At 39.1% G+C, this 23,718-nt stretch overlaps 1 protein-coding gene across 3 annotated transcripts in view; it reads right to left on the bottom strand.

Annotated features, from left to right (window-relative positions):
• The window catches only part of POLA1 (DNA polymerase alpha 1, catalytic subunit), a 296,908-nt gene that overhangs the window by 248,101 nt on the left and 25,089 nt on the right, over positions 1 to 23,718 (bottom strand). For all 3 annotated transcript variants that reach the window (XM_035001019.1, XM_035001027.1, XM_035001036.1), the window contains exons 12-22: positions 23,271 to 23,387; positions 21,764 to 21,838; positions 20,469 to 20,607; positions 19,571 to 19,725; positions 14,493 to 14,577; positions 10,559 to 10,620; positions 8,386 to 8,475; positions 5,238 to 5,354; positions 3,429 to 3,604; positions 720 to 849; positions 115 to 234 (exon numbers count right to left, since the gene is read on the bottom strand). In XM_035001019.1, coding sequence (XP_034856910.1) covers positions 115 to 234; positions 720 to 849; positions 3,429 to 3,604; positions 5,238 to 5,354; positions 8,386 to 8,475; positions 10,559 to 10,620; positions 14,493 to 14,577; positions 19,571 to 19,725; positions 20,469 to 20,607; positions 21,764 to 21,838; positions 23,271 to 23,387 — 1,266 coding nt within the window. The remainder of the gene's footprint in view (positions 1 to 114; positions 235 to 719; positions 850 to 3,428; positions 3,605 to 5,237; positions 5,355 to 8,385; positions 8,476 to 10,558; positions 10,621 to 14,492; positions 14,578 to 19,570; positions 19,726 to 20,468; positions 20,608 to 21,763; positions 21,839 to 23,270; positions 23,388 to 23,718) is intronic.

The raw sequence follows: 23,718 nt of genomic DNA, 5'->3' as shown, positions 1-23,718 counted from the left end.
TAATTATTTTGGAAGCAGAAGTTATCACAGCACAAAGAGCTATCTAGGTAATAAAAGGAGGGGAGGTTAAAAAAAAAAAAAAAAAGGTAAAACACTATGCAGTTTTGAACCCACCAGTTTTTGCTGAGGCTTTCTGAAAATCTGCTTGTCAGGCACAATATAGTTGTTTTCATAAAACGCATGAAGCAACAAGAACTCATTACGCTCGGATCGTCCACCCATCAGCGTCCTAGACTATTAAATAGAATTTTTTTAAATTTGAGCTCAAATCTGTAACAAAAGCAACTTTAAGGTGGTAAATTTAATCAAAGCACCTCCTCCATAATCATTCTTCCTAATAAGGGCTGCTTTAAAAATAAGAAGGTACAAAATTCATTCTAACGTTTTCTTTCAGCATTATACTTAAAAAGAGACAAAGAAAGCTTAAAATACTGACACTACTTGGGCTATTTCTTTACTCCCAAATAGACCATTCCACACATCAGACACATCCAGATGTTAGAGATGATCCTTATGTTCACCCAAAATTTCAACATACTGCACCTGGCTTTCCTCCCCTTCTTGCAGCCAGTTCATTTCACAAAAGAAAACCAGCTTCCAGAATACAAGTTACTCATTTTATAAGCATGCATTTAGACTCATTATCATATAACAACTACCCCAAGCAAACACTGAATCCAACAGGAAATGCTTTTTCCCCCTTTCTAAGTTAAATTTACCATAATGTTCCCAGCGATGTTAGTGATCTGCAATGCTAATGGAAGAACATTTAGCTCACACATGATCTGCAAAATGAACCTGGCATCTTTCCAGGTGTGTTCCAACAGGTACAACAGATGAGAAGATTCACTGTACAGAAAAGTAAGAATGAAACAGAATCAAGTAATTAAAAGAAACAATGACTATAATCAGAACTTCATAAAACATTACAAAAAAATTTTGGTATGAGTAACTTCAGAGCAATGGCACCTTGGCTTTGGAAACAATTTAAAATAAGGCTGGTATGAAACCATGAATTCATTCATGTCATTGATCCCAATGCACTTCTCCAAAACACGCACACAAAAAAATCCCATAAATACAAAGTAAAATTATGCGTTAACTACGACCTGAAAACTACCTAAATCCTTTTATTCATTCCATCTAATAAGTATGTGTTACATGCTGGGTATGTGCCAAGCATAGTTCTAGATGCTGGCTGTAACCAAAAGACAAAATACCTGTCCTCAGGGGGCTTATGTCCTCAGGGGGGAGACAGAGTATAAATTAAAATACATATATATGGTAGGTTATATAATGTTCAGTGTTAAAGAAAAAAATTAAGAAGCAAAGGAAATATTAAGTATCAGGAGCAGAGACTGAAATTTTAGTTAGGGAACCAGGGAAGAGTTCACAGAGAATAAAGAACCGAGGGGCGCCTGGGTGGCTCATTCAACTGAGCATCCGCCTTTGGCTCAGGTCATGATCTCACAGTCCTGGGATCGAGCCCCGCGTCGAACCCCACATCGGGCTCCTTGCTCAGCGGGGAGTCTGCTTCCCCCTCTCCTTCTGCCTGCTGCTCCCTCTGTTTGTGCTCTGTGTGTCTCTCTTTTTCTCTCTCTCAAATAACTAAATAAAATCTTAAAAAAAAAAAAAAACTGGAAGAGGTGAGGAGGCAATCCTTGTGAATGGATATCTGAGGGAAGAGCATCCAGGCAAACAGAACAGCACATTCAAAGGCTCTGAGCTGAGCACAAATCTGGCATTTCCAGGACCAGAGAGGAGACTGTGGCTGGAACAGAGAGAATGATGGAGAGTGCAGAAGGACAGAGCTAAAGGCAGAGATACACACTGTCTAGGACCTTGTAAGTCAGAGTAAGAACTCTGGTTTTTACTCTAAATGAAACAGTCACTGGAAGATTTTGACCAGAGTGCAGTATCTGACTTAACTTTAGCAAGATAACCCTGGTTCCTGGGTTGAAAACAGACAGCAAGGAGTCAAGGGCAAAAGCAGAGAGGCCAACAAAGAGGCTGACATATGACTCATTACTCCAGGGGAAAGAGCAGGGTAGTATGGACCAGGATGGGTTCAATGGAGGAGAAAAGAAGTGGTCAAATCTAGACATATTTTGAAGATAAAGCTGACAGGATTCTGTGATGGCTCAAACATGAGCTATCTATCAGAAAGAGGAATCATGGAAGCCTCAAAGGTTTTGGGCCAAACATGACTTTGGAGATTTCTAGGAGTACTGGAAAAATAAGAGTGTCACTCTTAAGGAGAAACTATAAGAGGAGCCTAGGGGAAAAGATCAGGAGCTGAGCTTCTGAACAAGTTAGGTTGGAGGTTCATATTAGACATCAAGTAAAACAGGCAGGTGGATACAGGAGTCTGGAATTCAAAGAAGAGATCTAAGCTAAAGATACCCAAGCAGGAGGCATCAGCACCACATGGTATTGAAATTCCTGAGACTTGGGGCGCCTGGGTGGCTCAGTCAGTTAAGTGTCTGCCTTCGGCTCAGGTCATGATCTCAGGGTCCTGGGATCGAGCCCCACATCGGGCTCCCTGCTCTGCGGGAGGCCTGCTTCTCCCTCTCCCACTCCCCCTGCTTGTGTTCCCTCTCTTGCTGTGTCTCTCTCTCTCTCAAATAAATAAATAAAATCTTTAAAAAAAAAAAAAAGAAATTCCTGAGACTCGATGAGATCACCTAGAAAGAGCACAGTCAGAAAGAGAAGCAGTCCAAGGCCTTGGGAGGAATGGGCAGAAAAGAATAAGTGGCAAGAGGAGTAGAAGAAACTCTGTTTAGGAAATAATCAAGCACAAAGGTTCAGTTGTACAAAATGAGTTAAGTTCTGGAGGTCTAATATATAGCAATGTAACTACAGTTAACAATACTATACCACATACTTGAAATTTGCTGAGAGGGTAAATCTAAAGTACTGTAACGACAAAAAGAAATAGTAACCATGTGAGGTGATGGATATGTTAATCAGCTTATGTTGATTATTTTACAATGTATACATTTATCAAACATCAGTTTGTATACCTTAAATATATACAATTTCTATTTGTCAATTTTACTCCAAGAAAGATGGAAAAAAGAAATAATCAAGCAAAATCTCTACATAGTGATTTCTCAGTTTTTCTATTTCCAAAAGATTTACACTATCTCCTGAAGGAAACCTCACTATCACATCAATTTCCAAACTGCTCTTAGGAAACATCTAGATGAGGTTAGGATGAGTAAGGGAGATGGAGACACACTGATAGAATTAAAATAATTCAAGAGGCAAAATAATTTATTAAAGTAACAGAGATGCTGGTGCTGACATGAAGGCAGTTCCCCTCCAGAATCCCACACACTCCTGGTCCCTCCAGCCTGAAGGCGATGCTGGCCTCCTGCTGTTGCTCATTTCAAGACAGACAAACTCCAAAGCACCCAGGATCATACCTGTACATATTTCGTACATTTTCCATCGGGATTACAACCCTTTCAGTTCTCAGGATTTGTTGAACAAGTTCAGACAAATGGTAGCTTTTACAACGAATCAATTCCTTTGCTGAAATTTCCACATCACAGATCATTCGGCCACAGGTAGCATTTCTTTCACCAAATCCACTCCTGCCCTACAGGGGGAGGAAAAAAGCAAATCCCATGGACGAGCAGACACTGGGAACATTCTGTTCTAATTCGCTTTGAAGCTAGCCCGGAATTACAATGAGGAAACTCAATCTCCCATTCACCACTCAGTCAGCCATCACTCAAATATTTCTGAATGTATGGGGTGCCTGAGTGGCTCCGTCCGTTAAGCGTCTGCCTTCGGCTCAGGTCATGGTCCCCAGGTCCTGAGATCGAGCCCCGCATCAGGCTCTCTGCTCAGATGGAGAGCCTGCTTCTCCCTCTTCCTCTGCTACTCCCCTTACTTTCCCCCCTCCTCTCTCTCTCTGTCAAGTAAATAAATAAAATCTTTAAAAAAATATTTCTGAATGTTCACTATGTAGCTGGGGATATAGCAGTGAGCAAAACAGAAAAGATTCCTGATCTCATCTGAAATATACAACAAAAAACGGACATCAAAAGCAAGAAACTATATAGTTTCAGGAGACAATAAACATACGGAAAAGAGAAAAAGTAGAACAGGTGAGGAAAACGGGAATTTAGGGGGGCTGCACCTTAAACAGGGTAGTCATGGTAGACCTCACTCAGAAGATGCCATATAAAGAAAACCAAGGGCGCCTGGGTGGCTCAGTTGGTTAAGCGACTGCCTTCGGCTCAGGTCATGATCCTGGAGTCCCTGGATCGGTCCCGCATCCGGCTCCCTGCTCGGCAGGGAGTCTGCTTCTCCCTCTGACCCTCCCCCCTCTCATGTGCTCTCTCTCATATAAATAAATAAAATCTTTAAAAAAAAAAAAAAAGAAAACCAAGAAGGGGTAAGGAGTTAGTAAATCAAGCACTGGGATGAAGGTTAATAACAGCTCTATCACCTTAAAGGTAAGAACAGGAAAAGAAGCAAGAGCACTGGCTCCAACTCGAATCGGCAACAGCAGAATCTACTGAAGAGTATCATAAAAGGTCCAGATTCCTAAGTTTTCTGATGAGGCAACATGCCCATTCTAGTTGTAAGCTTTAAGTAAAATAAGATTTCAAGCAATGAGCACTCTCATGCTTAGGAAATGAAGGTGGCTTCATACAAAAACCACCGAAACCTAAGTGAAAACAAGCAGGTAGAATGAAAAATACATAGGCTTTAAAAGAATCAAGACAGGCCAGGTTCAAAACCTCAGTTCTTCCCCAGACTAGCCCTACAACCTTGAATAAGTTGTCACCCCTGTGAGAAGCATAGCAAAACTGGAGTTGCTGTGACAGGCAACTACTGTGCAGGCACTTAGCCCGTGGCTGCCTTACACATTCAACGTCAGCTCCCTCCCACTCTTCCTTCCCCTCTGAGTCCTGAATGATAACACTTACTGATCTCTGAGCCCTGCAACTCTGCTCTAAGGGCTACAGCATCGGTAACACCGAAGTGGAGGTAACATGTACGTGCCATCTCTAGATTCTAAGAGCTGATTTTAAATAACTACCAGAGGCTTCAACCAATAAAATGTTGCATTCAAAGGAAAAGATGTTTAGTGCCAAAGTTAAAATGTCCTATTACAAGACAACCAATTCTTAGTCAAAGAAGCACAGCGTGTTCCCAGGTAGCTACTCTCCATATAAAGAAGCGAAGTCAAGAAGTAAGATTTTGAAAACTATTTTTACCCCAAGCTTTGGCATGTTGGATCGCTTCAGTCGACCTATCTTGGACCAGTGAGGAACTTTGCACACATTAATTCTCTGTAGGAGCACTTCCAGTTCAAATCCATAAATATTATGACCCTAGTCAGAAAAAGAAGGCAGCCAATAACATTATAACAAACACAAATTAGAGGATTTATCTTCATATGCACAGAATTTCTTTGCCCTTTCTTTTTCTGGTCTCTAATTGAAGGCATCATGAGCTTACCTCCGATTGGGGTCCTTTCTTTTTCAGGAATGTATTCATCAGCAGCATTCATTAGCCTTGACATTAACAAAGCTGCTAAGCAGATTGCTGGAATAAACTTTATTTCATCCTAATTGATGCAAGGTTCATATGATGTCTTTTAATTTTCAGCTCATGCCTCACAGTCTCGGAGGCAAATGCAAATTTTTATGTCCCATACTTTTTCATGATCAGTAAAAGCTGTGTTCAAGTAATTCCATTTTAATTCCTTAAAAACTGAGAATCTGCCTGTGTTCTGTAACAGTTTATACAGACTTCTTAGAAAACTCAGGAACTGCATCTACTTTCTTCTTAAAGAACTGAGTTCAAACACTACTGATTTAGACTCTTAATGTATAACAAACTACACAATACCAGGCGATAGTTCAAATTAGGAAACAAAACTATACCAAGTAGAAATTATTTCAAAAATGCAACTACGGGCGCCTGGTGGCTTAGTCGGTTAAGCATCTGACTCTTGATTTCGGCTCAGATCTTGATCTCAGGGTCGTAAGTTCAAGCACCACATTGGGCTCCGTGCTGGGCATGGAGCCTACTTAAAAATAAAATAAAAACTCAACCAAATTTTCCATGTCTATAATGGTAATTTCCATCATGTGAATAATATGGTTCACTGTCTATGTTTATTAAAAAAACTAGATGAAGCTTAAAATAAATCAGATCAATAAATAGATTTATTTCCTACTAATTTTAATTAAAAACGTGTACCACTATATATTTATGGCAGTTTTGTCTATTAAATTAAGAAACCCAAGGACACAAGGAAGTCTCATTTCCAAATTATCATTCCTGGGATTAGGGACTCACACCAGTGTCAGGATTCTCTCTTACATCAGATCAGTTTGGATTTCTCACACACAGACTTGGCTGTAACACCCTAAGGCAGGCCAGCTATCCTAGGCACCATGACATTTCCTTGGGGCCCGAGAGACTACTAGGGAAAACTGGGTGAGGACCTAGTTCTGAGCCAGAGCACCAAAGCAGAGCATGTGGACAAAATCTTCCTGGTGCTTTCAAGATGTACAACAAAATATATAATACCTAGAATACTGGAAGAGAAACGGGTGCAGAGATACTTGATAACAACCTACAGGCTCTAGGCACTCTGGCCATACCCTGGTCAAGAAAGGTGTCCAAGAGCAAAAAGTGAATGTGGAGAAATATATAGCACACATTTTTGCTATACATGAATTTATACCCTACTTTCCTCCAAAACAATCAAAAGCACAACATAATTTGATCCATTAACTGAAAAAAAAGGAAGAAATCATATCAAAGAGCCTATAAATCACAGCCAGAGGAAACATAAAGCAAAATGTTGCTTTATAACTCTTAAAAACCAGGGCAAACATAATTCAATGAATTATTACTCTTCCTATCTAGTGGGAATATACTTGGTTATGAAGAGGAAAAAAATTCCTAGCCCTGACCTCTCAAAGCATAGGTCATCCACTGAGCTCGGGGTACCTGCCTGGCTCAGTCGGTAGAACATGCAACTCTTGATCTTGGGATTGGAAGTTCAAGCCCCACATTGGGCTGTAGAGATTACTTTTTAAAAAAAGAACCACTGAGCTCATAAAATTAAAATACTTATACTTTGGAGACTGACACCAAATCTAGGGAATTAGCTCCTATGACCAGTATACAGCTGGACCACTAATCCAAAATTTTAGAGAAACCAACAGTTAACACAAGTTAACTGGTTTCTAAAGTGGAAATAACTGGAATATCCTAAACTTCAACAATAACATGAGTTGCTTTTCTCTTAGAGGAAAATAACTACTGTATAGTGGGCTGGCTCTTTTTTCCCCCTTTCTGTTAGCAGAAACTATAGCAATTCCCACCAGTCCATAAGGTCATTTCTTCTCTGAAGATTCAAAAAATATATAAAGAACTCATAAACTGAACAATAAAAAAAAAACCAACCCAGTTAAAAAATGGGCAGAGGACCTGAACAGACATTTTCCCAAAGAAGACATACAGATGGCCAATGGGCACATGAAAAGATGTTCAATGTCACTAAGTATGAGGGAAATGCAAATCAAAATCACCTCAACACCTATTAGAATGGCTATTATCAAAAGGACAAGAAATAACAAGTGGAGAGGATGTGGAGAAAAAGGAACTCTCCTACTGTTGGTGGAAATGTAAACTGGTGTAGCCACTACAGAAATCAGTTTGGAGATTCCCCCCCAAAAATTTTTTTCCTCAAAAAATTAAGAATAAATCTACAATATGATTCAGCTATTTCCCTTTGGGTATTTATATGAATGTGAAAACACTAATTTGAAAAGAGATATGTAGCCCTATGTTCATTTATAATAGCCAAGATATCAAAACAACCTAAACTATCCATCAATGGATGAATGGAGAAAGAGGATGTGGTACACGCACACACAATGGAATATACTCAGCCATAAAGAAGAACGAAATCATGCTTTTTGCAACAATATGAATGGACCTTGAGGGTTAAGTGAAGTAAGTCAAATGGAGAAACACAAATACCATATGATTTCACTCAAATGTGGAATGTGAAAAAACAAATGAACAAACAAAACTATACAAAAACAAACTCACTGATAGAGAACAGACTGCTAATTACCAGAGTGAAAGGGGCTTGGGGGGATGGGCAAAAAAGTGAAGGGTATGATGGTGATTGATGGTAACGAGACTCTTGGTGGCCATTACTTTGTAGTGTATACAGATGTCAAATTATAATACTATACACCTGAAACTTACATCATATTATATACCAATTTTACCTAGATTAAAAAAAAAGATTCTCTGCAAGATTCTCATAAGTACTGAAAAGAACTAATAAGGAATGAAGAGCTTCCCCCATGGCATGATGAGACATCTACTCACCACAATGATATCAGGATCAATTTTGTGAACTTTGGCGAGGAAAAAACCTAGCAATGTTCTTTCTGTTGCAGCAATCTCAACCTTCACATTCTGTTAGACAAAAACATACCAGTCACTGACTCTTTACTTTTAAGTACTATACTTGGCTCCTTGTTCAAGCAGGGTTCGATTTCTTAGAATTAAAAGAATCCATCCAGGGGCGCCTGGGTGGCTCAGTCGGTTAAGCGTCTGCCTTCGGGTCCTGGGATCGAGCCCCGCATTGGGCATTGGGGCTGATATTTGTAGCCTCTCCCTCTCCCTGCTTCTCCCTCTCCTCCTCCCCTTCGGTCATGTGTACACTCTCTCTCTCTCTCTCTCTCTCAGAATAAATAAATAAAATTTTAAAAAACCACAAAGAATCCATCCATTTCAAAACTAAATGAAGCAATGAAATTGCTGATTCTAGGTTTCAGAGTAATAATTGCCCAAAGTCTCTGAGGAGCTCATTCTAGTAGTAAGTGTGTAAATAAAGCAAAACTTTATTTTTTTAAAGATTTATTCATTTATTTATTTGACAGAGAGACACAGCGAGAGAGGGAACACAAGCAGGGGGAGTGTAAGAGGGAGAAGCAGGCTTCCCGCAGAGCAGGGAGCCCGAAGTGGGGCTTGATCCCAGGACCCTGGGACCATGACCTGAGCTGAAGGCAGACGCTTAACAACTGAGCCACCCAGGCGCCCCAATAAAGCAAAACTTTAAATGCTGAGCACCATGAAGTGCAGATATGTCCCTCCACAGGGACACACTTGGACATCTGGACACATATGAACAAGCATATGAATCCGAGTACCTGTCAAAAACATTACTTACTTTCCTGTATAATCCTTGGTAGACTTTGTTGTTTATGTATTTACCACATAAAGAAATCCCAAGGATTACACAGACTAATCTCCAAGAATGGTGTAAGAACCCATAAATAAGAAACTAGACTGAAAACAAACATACATTTAAGAATTATAGGTGTCTTTAGTATAAATAAAACCTATCTTCATTCAAAAGGCTTCTACTTGGATTACTGAACATAAATAAGGTATTCAAAAGATCCACTCTTATTAAGACTCTCTTAAAATGGAAGTTGATAGCTATGTTTTCTACAACTAACTTGGCTACAAATATCAGTGTGACTCTAAAAGAATTTTCTGAGATCATTTTACTTGGACAGGTAATTCAGAGCACTTCACAAATAACAGCATGATCCAACAGTACCCCCAGACTGCTGGACTTCTCAAGCCAACTTAAAATAAGTGGAACCTGACAAGTTTGCTAAAATTTTGTCAACTGAGGATATTAAAAAAACAAAACCAACCCACAAATTTATAAGCAAAAACATTTCACAAAAGAAACATACTCTCCAAAAAACAAATTCCTTACATTGAATACATTTACCTTGTGACAAACTCACTACATTACACTATTTTTTTCCACCCCCTATTTTATTAAGGACCCATGAAAACTTCTCCATGGAGTACACTGGCAGTTGAGAGATCGCTGATCAATTCTGGCCAGCCCATATCGACCTTTCCAATATGTGTCCCCTTTATTATCCAGTATTCCCAACTTCACTTGGCTTTCTTCAAGCTGGAGGATGGGGGAAGGGGCTCTACCTAACACTGCATCAAAACAGTAATCACATGATCATGCATTTTGGAAAGCTATCTGAAGGAGGATTTGAGCCTATCCACCTACTAATAAGATATAGAATCACATTATTTTCAGGTGGCAAATCATTGTTAAATGATGTTTCTACTTTCATCTTTCTAACACATTTTGAATGGATTAATGCCACAGTCCAATCTAGCAAGAATAGATCTAATAAATTAACATATAAAATAGCCTATTCTAGGGCGCCTGGGTGGCTCAGTTGGTTAAGCGACTGCCTTCGGCTCAGGTCATGATCCTGGAGTCCCGGGATCGAGTCCCGCATCGGGCTCCCTGCTCAGCGGGGGGTCTGCTTCTCCCTCTGACCCTCCCCCCTCTCATGCTCTATCTCAGTCTCTCTCTCAAATAAATAAATAAAATCTTAAAAAAATAAAATAAAATAAAATAAAATAGCCTATTCTACTAATCCACACCCCTCCTTTTCTTTTTCTAAATAGATGCTTCATATTTAAAAGGAATAAATGATGAGTTCTTTACCTTTTCCTTAATGTCTTCTTTGAAAGTATATGGAAAAATACAGTCCTTTGGTTTAGATACAACTGTAAGAAGGAAAAAAAAATAAAGATCCCATCACCGTCTTAGTCCAATTTCAAGTACACATATGCCACACGTTTCCAAATGTAAACTGTCATAAATATAAACAAATACCCTCTAATCTCTAGAAAGTTAAGAGTTCAAGTATTTCCATCGGTCATGTTGTTGGACCTCCAAAGAAAAGCCAGAACAAACAATCCTAAAATTCATTATGGAACCACAAAGACCCCAAGTAGCCCAAGCAATCTTGGGAAAGAAGAACAAAGCAGGAGGTGTCATGCTCCCTGATTTAAAACTATACTCCAAAGCTGCAGTAATCAAAACAGTATGGTACTGGGATAAAAACAGACATCTAGATCAATGGAACAAAACAGAGAGCCCAGAAATTAATGCATGCATATATGATCAATTAATTTATGACAAAGGAGGTATGACTATACAATGGGAAAAGGACAGTCTCTTTACTAAATGGTGATATGAAAACTGGACAGCCACATATAAAAGAATGAAACTGGACCACAATCTTACACCATACACAAAAACTAAGTGAAAATTCACTGAAGACTTGAATATAAGGACTTGAAACCATAAAACTCTTAGAAAAAAATGGGAAGTAAGCTCCCTGACATTGGTCTTGGTGATGACTTTTTGGATTTGACACCAAAAGGAAAGGAATCAAAAGCAAAAATAATCAAGTAGGACTACATCACAATAAAAAGCTCTTGCAGAGCAAAGGAAACCATCAACTAAATGAAAAGGCAACCTAACAAATGGGAGAAAATATTTGCAAATCATATATGTGATAAAAGGTTAATACCCAAAATATACAAAGAACTCCTGTAACTTGATAGCAATAAAACAAACAATCCAATTTAAAATTGGGCAAAGGCTGGGGCCACCTGGCTGGCTCAGTCAGTAGAACAAGTGACTCTTGATCTCAGGGTGGTGAGTTCAAGCCCCACAGTGGGCATGGAGCCTACTTTAAAAAAAATGGGCAAAGGCTCTGAATAGACATTTTTCCAACGAAGACTTACAGATAGCCAATAGGTACATGAAAAAGTGGTCAACGTAAGGGGCACCTTGGTGGCTCAATCGTTAAGCATCTGCCTTCAGCTCAGGTCATGATCCCAGGATCCTGGGATCAAGCCCCACCATCGGGCTCCCTGCTCAGTGGGGAGTCTGCTTCTCCCTCTCCCACTCCCCCTACTTGTGTTCCCTCACTGTCTCTCTCTCTGTCAAATAAATAAATAAAATCTTAAAAAAAAAAAAAGTGGGGGCGCCTGGGTGGCTCAGTCGTTAAGCATCTGCCTTCGGCTCAGGTCATGATCCCAGGGTCCCGGGATCGAGCCCTGCATCGGGCTCCCCGCTCCGCGGGAAGCCTGCTTCTCCCTCTCCCACTCCCCCTGCTTATGTTCCCTCTCTCGCTGTGTCTCTCTCTGTCAAATAAATAAATATTTTAAAAAAATAAAAAAATAAAGTGGTCAACATCGCAATTATCAAAGAAATGCAAATCAAAACCACATGGGGATATCACCTCACACCTGTCAGAATTGCTATTATCAAAAAGACAAGAGGGGCACCTGGCTGGCGCAGTCAGTAGAGCATGTGACACTTGATCTCGGGGTCGTAAGTCCAAGTCCCACTAAGTAGGCATGGAGCCTACTTAAAAAAGAAAAAAAAGAAAAAATAAGTGTTGCCTAGGATGTGGAGTAAAGTGAACCCTTGTATACTGTTAGTGGGAATGTAAACTGGTACAGCCGCTGTGGAAAACAGTATGGAGGTTCCTCAAAAAATTAAAAATAAATATACCCTATGATCTAGGTATTCTACTTCTGGGTATTTGAAGAAAATGAAATCACTAACTTGAAAAGGTATCTGCACCCGCATGTTCACTGCAAAATTATTTACAAAAGCCAGGAAAAGGAAGCAACCTAAGTGCCCATCAATGGATGAACAGATTAAAAAAAGTGGTATATTTATACAATGGATTATTATTCGGCTGTAAAAAATAAGGAAAAAATCTTGCCATTTGTGACAACATGGACAGACCATGAAGGGCATTATGCTAAGCGAAGAAAGTCAGACATAGAAAGATAAATACTGTATGATCTCACTGATATGTGCAATCTAAAAAAACAAAGACAAAATGAGGTCACAGATACAGGTAACAGACTGATGGTTGCCAGAGGGATGGGATGTGGGGGTAGAGGAGGGCCTGGGTGAAGAGGGTCAAACAGTGCAAACTTCAGTTATAAAATAAGTCATAGAGATGTAATGTACAGCATGGTGACTATAGTTAATAATACTGTCTTGCATGTTTGAAAGTTGCCAAGAGAGTAAACCTTAAAAGTTCTCATCACAAGAAAAACCATTTTCTATGATGACAGATGTTAATTAGACTTATTGTGGCGATCATTTCACGATACATACAATTATCAAATTGTCATGTTGCACACCTGAAACTAAAATAATGTTACATGGCAATTATACCTCAATTTTTAAAGTTTAAAAGATTAAATTTAAGGGCGCCTGGGTGGCTCAGTTGGTTAAACGACTGCCTTCGGCTCAGGTCATGATCCTGGAGTCCCAGGATCGAGTCCCGCATCGGGCTCCCTGCTCGGCGGGGAGTCTGCTTCTCCCTCTGACCCTCCCCCCTCTCATGTGCTCTCTGTCTCTCTCATTCTCTCTGTCTCAAATAAATAAATAAAATCTTTAAAAAAAAAAAAAGATTAAATTAAAAAAAAAAATAGCCATGCACAGAACCCTAAGTCCCTGTAATTGTTTAAAACTACTTTCATGAAACATCTTCTATCCATCTACATCAGAATGGAAGATGTTTAACAGTCTTGCCCAAAGGGAATCCCCCCACCACCAAAGCCTTAACTAGTACACAATGAAGGAACACCAACCTTCTCAAAGTTAGAAAAATAAAGATGCCCAAAGCTTCCCTCACTAAGTTCCATGCCACTCAAAACAGCTGTTCACACTGTGACATACACAGAGCAGGTAATAAATACATGTTAAGATGAGCTCATGACTGCGCTCTTCCACATATTTTCCAGGATATTCTCACCATTTTTTTTGTTATATATATTCCACCCCACTTAAAGAGTGAAACTTCACAATAATAATACATGGTATTCCCTTCTCTGCTTGTTTTCCTAGTCCCACTTTCCCAATACCCACAAAATCAGACAGGAGATGCTTCCCCATCTAACTGCTGGTTCTAGGCTGGAAAAGATTTCAGGAAACATTAACAGATCAATAGTATTCTGCCCTTTTCTTGTTTAGAAAAAAAAATGGTTATTTAAGTGGCCAAGGTCTCACCATGGAATAGGTCAGAATCCTCTTTGGAGACTGATTCATGGCATGCAGATTTCTGTTTAACATTTTTCACCAATTGAATTTTATGCAGAGCAAACCCAACTCTAACTTGATATATTGTAACTCCTCCTAAATAGACAGACATTCATTTATGCCCTAGCATATTGCCTCACCACACAGAAAACTTTGGTCAGGCTTCTATGATGAGCTTTAGAAAGACATCATGAAAAGGAAACAGTGAAAGTGTAATTTTGACCTAGGAAAAAAAAAAGGAGAGTACCCCAATAAAATAACCACTGGAACAGAAAAAAAATGTCAAACTGCCTCCCAACTTCTGCTCCTTGAACAAAATAAACCAAATGAATAGGAGCCACCAATCCAATAAAACAGTGTCCACAGCTGACAAAAAATTAAAAAAAAAACTTCTTTAACAATATGTACTAACTACTCTTGAAAACATCAAAAAAAAAAAGTTACTGATCCAACAGCCGGAGAAAAAATAAGAAAAATTAAAATCAAACCATTAGAAGACCAGCTAAAAAAATATACATACCACAGAAGTGTGACTGGAAGGGAGGCTGTGGGGGTGCTTTATCTAATGCAAAGCTGTGATGGACCAAAGCTGCCACAGCAATAATCTGCAAATAAAGGAGGGAAAAAGATCACTTATCAGACGCCTAGTATGCATTCTGCATTCTCACCAGAACTACGCAGAATATTAAAAGATAAATATTTTAGTCCATATGGATATTTTAACTTTTTATTATGAAAGTATTTAAACAAACAAAAATAGAGAAAATAGAAGGGGAAAATAGAAGTTCTGACCTGGAACTGGAACCCAGGACTCCTGACTCCCAGCCAGGGATCTCAAAAGAAACAGGTAAGTGATGTTTAAAGACTCAATCTTTAAAAACAAGCTATGGATATGCATGACCAATAATCTGGAGGATGCCAACCATGGACAAAGCTGGGGAAGAGGGATTGTGGGTATTCTTCATTTTCTTTTTAAAATTTGTACTTTCTGGGGCGCCTGGCTGCCTCAGTCAGTAGAGCATGCGAATCAAGATCTCAGGGTTGTGACTTGGGTGTAGAGACTACTTTAAAAAAAAAAAAAACTGGTACTTCCTAAATGTTGTGTAAACACCAAGTACTGCTATTGTGATCAGAAACAGTAGAGGCACAGGAAAAACTGTAGAAAAAAGCAGAAAATCAAATCACATCTATAATAAAATCCTAGCTTTTTAATAAAATATGCAGAGAAGACAGAAAAAAAATACACAAAAACATTAATAGTAGTTGTCTCTGAGGGTTGGGGTTATTAGGAGACTTTTCTCCCTAAACCTTTGTATGTTCATATCCAGATTTCAATGTTTTATATCAACCTATTCATCTACTAGCCTCCTAAGTGGTCTCCCTGTTTCTGTGCTGACACCAACAATGGCTTCCCATGGCACCGTGTTGGAGAAAGCTTGCTGCACCTAGGGGGAAAAAAAACCCTTTCTCTGTGCCTAGTTAACTCCTACTCACCCACCAGTATGCAAGGTCCATCCCTACTTCTTCAGAAAAGACTTCTGGGATAGATACTGTGGTGTGTCACCCAGAAGTCCTCTTCAGGACAACGGCCCTCATTCTCCCAACTACTAAGAAAGCTGGAGAAATTATGAAGGGTCATCGCTATGCCTGAGCTCCCTGGGATTGGCTGAGACCTTTGCTGTAACTGCAATGCAGTTTTCTCCCACTGCCAGGCTTGCTGCCTTCACTCTTCCACAGGGGCTGATCTCAGACCATCCCAAGAAGTTTCCCTAACCAGTGACACCTTCCTGGCCTCCTAGGCCTGGGCAGCTTCCTTTATTTGATGCTATCCAGAGCACGTGTATCTTTTCTAAGTTTTACATCTATTTCTGCTATCGGGCTAATATCTGTCTCCTCCTCTGTATTTTGAGTCACAAGTATTCCATCACACTAGCACATGGTTTAGAAACATTTGCTGAGTCAACAACTTTATTAACCAAGTAATCTAAACCCTTAGGAAGCCATCTAATTTACTTAGGACTACAAAATGTCTCTCCTATTCATTCATTCACTCACACTCACTCACTCACTCAACATTTACTAAGAGAAAAAACAGCAAAGTCAACTCTCATATACCCATCATTCACCTTCAATTATCAACCCATCAATATTCCTATCCATTTCCTGCCTCCACCCAGATTATTTGAAGCAGAATTCAGACCTATCACTTTATCCACTAATATTTCAGCATGTATCTCTAAAACAAGGTTTCTCAACCTCAGCACTACGGACACTTCTGACCAAATAATTCTTTGTTATGGGGGCTGTTCTGTTCACTGTGGGAGGTTTAGCAGTATCCCTGGCTGCTAATAGCACTGCCCTCCACCCCCGAGTTGTGACAACCAAAAATGTCTCCAGACATGGCCAAATGTCTCCTAAAGGGCAAAATCTCACCCCGTTGAGAACCACTACTTTAAAAGATAGTAAGTTTTTAAAATGTAACACAATCATAGCTAATACAATTAACAGTAATTCCTTAAGATCACTAAATATCCAGGCAGCATTCAAATTTTCATGTTTTCCCAACAATCTCAATTTTATTTACCAAGTAAGTCCATACTTTGCAATTGGTTGATATGTAAAACTATAGGCACAATATCTCACCACCTATTATTTCCCTGCAATTCATTTGTTGAAGAAACTGGGTCATTCATCCTATAGAGTATCCCCACAGTATCGGTTTTGCTGCTTGTATTCCAATAATACCATTTAACACATTCCTCTGTTTCTGTACTGTCGGCGAATTCACATTTAGATCTAAAGGCCTGATCAAAATCACATTCAGTTTTTTGGCATGAGTATGCCAGAGGTGCTAGTGATTACTTCTATCAGACGGCACAGGCACATCATGTCTGGTTAGCTCTCTTTGGGTGCTATTAGCAACCACTGGTTGCTTGATCCACTATCTCATTAGGGATTGCAAAGTGGTAATATTCAATTTTTCCTTCATCACTTCTTGGATGGAAACCTTCTATAAAGTGAAACTTCCCTTCATTGATTATTCGGTTACCTGAGGTACAATATGAGTTCATAAAAAGATCAAGAGAAATGCTAGACTCAATCCATTTATTTACCAGTTTTCAAACCAGTGAGTTGGTTCCCTAGCTGCCTTCACAGATGACCAATGCAGGGTTGTTAGTGCTTACACGATTAGTGTGAACTCATGTGTTGCAATCTGCTGCAGCTATCCTTATCCGTACTCAAATTGTCCCATCTTTGGCCATTAGGAAACTCCAAGTTGACTCGTAGGCCCTTCTGACACATCTTCAGTAGATTTTAATATCATCCTTGTTTTCTAGTATAACTAGGTATTTCAGGCTTATCTTGGACATTTTCTGCCCTAAATCGGCCATTTCTCCATGAAGCCCTACTTCCTTTATTGTGAAATGGTATTGAGAAACCTCACGCTGGGGGCTAGAGGATGGGTATTTTTTTTTTTTAACTAATTAAACCTTTCCCAAACACTTAACTGTTAACTACAGCCATCTACTAAATTATTATTAAAAGATCAAATCACATAGTAAAAAAAAATTCAGAGTAAAAACAATGCCAAAAGGCTGTTGTTAAAAAACATCCCCTTCAATGTCAAAAGGATTTAGAAGTGAACAATAAAGACGCTCCCACTGACCAAAGACAAATTTAAGCATCAAAAGTAACAGTAATAATGACAGCAATGAACTGAAACATAATGAGTAAATATAAAACCTGTGAGTTCATAATATTCCATAAAAGAGGAAGCAAAATAAAAGTAACAACAAAAATAAACAAATCACTGGTCAACACTGCATGTAATGCAGGCCCCCAACTTCCTACTCAGAAAATTAGCAATGAAAGAGAAAGAAGTACACACTGACCTCATCTTTCCTGTACGGACTACTGCAGCCTAAGCAATAGTGGTGGTGAATGAGGAAAAGTTAACTTTATAGAAAAATTCAATAAACGTTCTAATATTTAACATGTTTAACTAACAAACATGGAAAGGATGACAGAATTAAAAAACTGTTTTACAAGTCCTAATGAAATAATTAATTCAGGTAAAAAATAAAGGGGGGGGGGTCATTAGACCAGTGGTTCTCAAATGGGAACAATTTTGTTCCCCACCTCAAGAGGACACCTGGAAATGTGTGGAGGCATTTTTGGTTGTCACAGGTAGGGGGGAGGGGTGCTACCTGGCATCAGGCAGTGGCCAGCGTTACTGCTAAACATCCCGCAATGCCCAGGACAGCCCTCACAACACTGAATAATTCAGCCCAAAACATTAGTAGTGCCATCGTTAAAAAACCCTCCTTTAGTTGAAAACGTGAAGCCACTAATCAATCATAGCCCCACTAATAGTGGTTTAACCAGACATTATACTATACGCCAGCTGATATATAATGCAGTATGAAATACATCATACCACCACCTATAAAGTATACTGACCCAAAAAGTCAAAACTGAATCTAATCAATTCTTTAGTGCTAACTAGCAGGGGCCAGCACACTTGTCCTGTAAAGAGCCAGACACTACGTATTTTAGGCTTTCAGGTCACATGGCCCCTGTCATGACTACTAACTCTACAGCAACTGCAGATAATATGTAAATGAATAGACATGATGTCTTTCAATTAAACTTTATTTACAAAAACAGATGGTAAGGCTGGATTTGCCCATAGGCCATACTGTGCCAACCCCTGGTACAGAGGAAGAAGTCCAATGACACAAGGAACCAAACACAGAAAATGGGACATTCTATGAGACAATGAAAATGATTCTTAAATAAATCAATGTCAATGGAAAAAGATGGTGGGAGGGAGCTGCTCCCATTTAAAAGAGATTCAAGAGACAAAAATGAAACACCATCTGTGAATCTTATACGGACCCTGATTTGAGTAAACCAACTGGTAGAAAACATTTCTGAGTCAGTAATATTGTAATAACTTTATATGGTGACAGATGATTGCCAGACCTATCGCGGTGATCATTTTGTAATGCATAAGAACATCAAATCACTATGTGGTACACATGAAACTAAGAGATGTCAAATATAATTCAATAAAAAGACATTTTTGATAAACAGAATCATGTGAATGTGGACTGAGTATTTTAGATGGTATCAAGGTATCACCAGTATAGTTACTAAGTGCAAGAAAGTGTGCATGTTTTGAGAGATGCGTACCAAAGTATACAATGGTAAATTACACAAAATCTGACCTCAGCTTTTAAAATACTTCAACAGGAAAAAAAAAAGAGGGGGGCAAACAAGTGTGCCAAAATCTTACTAACTACTGAATATGAGTAAAAGGAATATGGCAGTTCATTATATTATTCCAAGTCCACTTAAAGTTTGCCAAGATAAAAAATTCAAAAAACAAAAAATAAAAGTAAGTCCAGCAGTTTAAGTCTTTAAAGAAAAACTCCAACATCCAACAACTTCAATTCATTCTCCAAAATGGAGTCTGGTAGTGCATTACTATTCTTTCTCCTCCAGAAAGAACAATTTCCCCTTGTAGAACAGTTGTACAGTTCAGCAGGCATTGCATCTAAAGCATAGGTACACAAATCTGCCCTTTTTCTTTACCTCATTTTGATGTGTCTTTGCATTCTGCATTGTCTTCATGCTGAAAGACATGACCACGAGTGGAGGAGGACCAACATCTTTAATCACATTCACCAGGTCTGGTTTCAAGGCCATTGCCTCAACTTTACACCAACTGACTGGCTGATTCAAGAGCTCTGAAAGAGAATAGATACAACACATCAATAGCCATTGCTGAAAAAGGAAAACTACTATAATTAAGATATCTGTGATTAACTGAGATAGTCTGCAAAGCCATATTCTCATAAGAATGTCTTATTACAACATCTAACTAAAAATAAGCCCAATTACTGGATTGTATGCAAAGCCGTGTGTGTGTGTGTGTGTGTGTGTATACACACACGTTCATCTTCTCGGGAAAAAGGTCCACAGCTTTCATCGGATTTTCTGAAGAATCCAGGACCCCAAATAGGTTTTAAAAAAAAAAAAAAAAAACACCCTGGAGGAATCACAAAGCATTTTTAAGAGATTCATGAAGCCAAACATCACAGATGCAAACACTGGAAAACATCAGGTAAGAAACCAAACAAGCACTCGCCACCTCTGGCACTGATGCTTGCCCTCCTTCAGAGGCCACCAGTCCACTATGTACAGCAGGTGGGCGTCATCGGCCGGCTCAGAAATACATGCCAACAGCAGCACAAAGAGGGATGCATGCCAACGACCACCTGGGCTCCCGAAGGCCTCCCTCCCACTAAACTGCCAGGCACCACAGGGATCAAGTGGCTCCAAACATATTCCCTATACTCACTCGAGAACACCTTGAGGAAAACAACATAAAAAAGGAAGTAGACGCACTGAAATACAGAGACCAATTCCTTAACTTCTAAAAACCTCCTCTATCAGCAATCTGGCTTTCCAAACATAAATGTTTCCTTACGTGGATTTTTCACTTCGAGCCAACAAGGTCCTCTGATCTTTCTGTTCATCAAGAACATTTCCAGGCTGGATGTGTTGGTCCCAAATACATGAGAAAAAGTTTCTCCTTTCAAATCCTGAGGAAGCTGTGGCATTTCAGCCTGAAAAAGGCAAAGAGGAAAAAAAAAAATGAAAACCCTTTTTTGTTTAAAACTATTACTTCACATTTTCCGAAGTCTGTATTTGAAATAAACAAAAGCCTCTCTACAAACCACCGGAAGAAACCCCTTTGATACATATGAAATGTAATTTGCAACAAATGAAATCCAAAACAATTCACAGTAGGACACAAAAACAATTCACAATGACAAAATAATGCATCTTGATGGCATCCATTAGAAGAAAAATAGGCCAAGAAGCTCCCCCAAAAGAGGATTTCTGTCCAGAGCTGTACATGCCTTACTGATAAAGAATAGCCAAATAAGTACCACTCCATTAGAAGAATAAAAGCAAGAGTGGAACTCATTTAAAATGCTTCTATGGGGGGCGCCTGGGTGGCTCAGTCGTTAAGCATCTGCCTTCGGCTCAGGTCACGATCCCAGAGTCCTGGGATCGAGCCCCACATCGGGCTCCATCCCAGAGTCTTGGGATCGAGCCCCACATCGGGCTCCCTGTTCGGCGGGAAGCCTGCTTCTCCCTCTCCCACTCCCCCTGCTTGTGTTCCCTCTCTCGCTGTGTCTCTCTCTGCCAAATAAATAAATAAAATCTTTAAAATAAAATAAAATAAAATAAAATGCTTCTATGGTACTTTTCATCACCACTGTCAGAAACATTTATTAACAGTTTTCCTTTTCCAACATTGTGAGATCAAAACTCTCTAACAAAGGTAAAAAGAGGTTAAGGCCCAGTTAATTAACATCGCGCAGCAATGACCTTGCCTATCAGGGGAGCAAGAGCAGCACTACAGCGACGCTACTGATGGTCCTCTCACCTTTCTGCTGCTCAGAAGGGACACTTCAACAGACTAATGATGTTCAACTCCATCATGTGGCATTTATTCCACTTGACAAGTAAGCAGTTGTGCAGTTTCAACTTATTTATTTAAAGATGCATACTTGAAAGCCAAGAAAGGCAGTACAACCGGTATTCTATATATTCAAATTAATTTTATCCATTTTAATTATTCATTACTGTAAGTCCACCTCAATGAACTGTGGGCTTGAGGAGCCCTGCTGATACTAATTGAAAGCCAGTTAAAATTTCAAAAATAGAGAAATGTCATGCTCAACCAAAACCCAGTAATTTTCTTTGACTTACCGAGTATCTAACTTCCAAGTACTCAGATTTTTCTGGAACATCAGGTATCTCAAAAGCATAGTTCTTTTCCACTGGCTGGGTAAGTAGATATTTAAAAATCATTAAGACAAAAACTTTTCACAAATTAAAATGACAAGCATTACATGCACAACACATGTCCCTGTATTCAACACTGAGGAATCTAGTATCCTTATGGAACACAAAGGTAAATAAAGCCAAAACAGCACCCTTTCCCCCTTTCCACTAGGACTAAAACACCCAATGACAAGACTTCTCCTGGACACTAGAGAACTTAGAAATATTTGCATTCAAGAAGGGAAATAAAAGATTAAAGATTTTTATAATGTTAATGTATTAAATCATTTGCTACTCTTTGATATTAACCAACTCCATCTTGCTAGAAGAATTAATATTAGCATTAAAATTATAGCTCAGGGTGCCTGGGTGGCTCAGTTGGTTAAGCGACTGCCTTCGGCTCAGGTCATGATCCTGGAGTCCCGGGATCGAGTCCCGCATCGGGCTCCCTGCTCAGCGGGGGGTCTGCTTCTCCCTCTGACGCTCTTCCCTCTCATGCTGTCTCTCATTCTCTCTCTCAAATAAATAAATAAAATCTTTAAAAAAAATAAAATTATAGCTCATATTTACTGAGTGCTTACGAAGTACCAAGGACTGTTCTAATCACCTAATAAGAATTCAGTGGCTTAACTCTTCCAACAACTCTTGAAATAGGGTCCCATTCCTCAGGTGAACAAACAGGCCCAGAGAATTCACTCAGCCCTTGTCCAAGGTCACACACTACAAAGTCGTACGGCTCGTACGGCTAGGACTTAAAGCACAAGCAGTCTGGTCTCAGCACCTACGCTCTTCACTATTATACCACACTATTTCTAGAATTTTAGAGAACTGATCCATCAGCCATAATTCAAAGCTCAAATAGTTAAGATGATTAACCTTATCTTCAGCAACTCAATCCTCCTCTCCTGCAATCACTGTTAAAAGTATGCTGAGTTACAAGCCTCTATGATGATGGCCAAAGGTGTCATTTATAATCACACTAAAATCAAGACCGATCAATATGTAACACACAAACAATAGATTTTTGTCCTATCAGAAACAGCATCATAGTCCCAATATTTAAATATAAAACCTTAACCTTCTGACCAAAACCTGCCAATAACTAATAAAAACAAGATCAGAAGAGTTTCTTCTCCATTTCAGAAAAAGAACACAAGATATGCTACAAGGATTGGAAATGATTACTTTGCTATGTTATCTTTCTATTCAAATTCACAAAAATTATTTTCTAAGCAGTTCAAAGAGAAAGAAAATATTTTTACAAATCTTACATACTAATTTTATATTGATATCTATGAAATTTCCATTCAATGAATTACAGCCACAAAAAAGACATTTTGCACAAAGAAGACATACAAGAACTATTTTTTAAGTCGGGAAATGAACAAACAACTAATAAACGTGGGGGGAAAAATTATCACCAAATACAAACCTTGGACTTGAACTTCATGATTTTATATTTTGCTGCTATTTTCTCATCAAATTCATCATAAACATCCTTCATTGTAACTAGAGTTTCTGTTTCTTTTCCTGTATTTAGATCAATTTTCTGCTCTCCCATGGAGAGGAGAGGGGAGGGAAAAAAAGTATCTGAACATGAGATCTTTTTAACAAGAAACCCAAATCTAATTCAATTTTCACCTTCAGCCATTTAAACATTTAAAAGAACAGTCTTATAGATAGAGGAGTTCAAAGATAGCAGCAGACCCCAAAAATATACTAAACCCAATGCCCAAATCTTCCCAGTAGCATCATAAAAGCACATCAGATAAAAAGGACTGATTCTACAAAATGGGAGAAGAGAGTTGTAAATCCTGACCAAGAAGCTTCAGATTCACAGTTCACCTGAGATCTTTGCCGGGGGGGGGGGGGGGGGGGGG

This window comes from Mirounga leonina, unplaced genomic scaffold (assembly GCF_011800145.1).
Source record: "Mirounga leonina isolate KUSES-001 unplaced genomic scaffold, KU_Mleo_1.0 Mir_101595, whole genome shotgun sequence".
In the NCBI taxonomy this organism is placed as follows: Eukaryota; Metazoa; Chordata; class Mammalia; order Carnivora; family Phocidae; genus Mirounga; species Mirounga leonina.
This window is presented reverse-complemented; position numbering and strand designations above follow the sequence as displayed.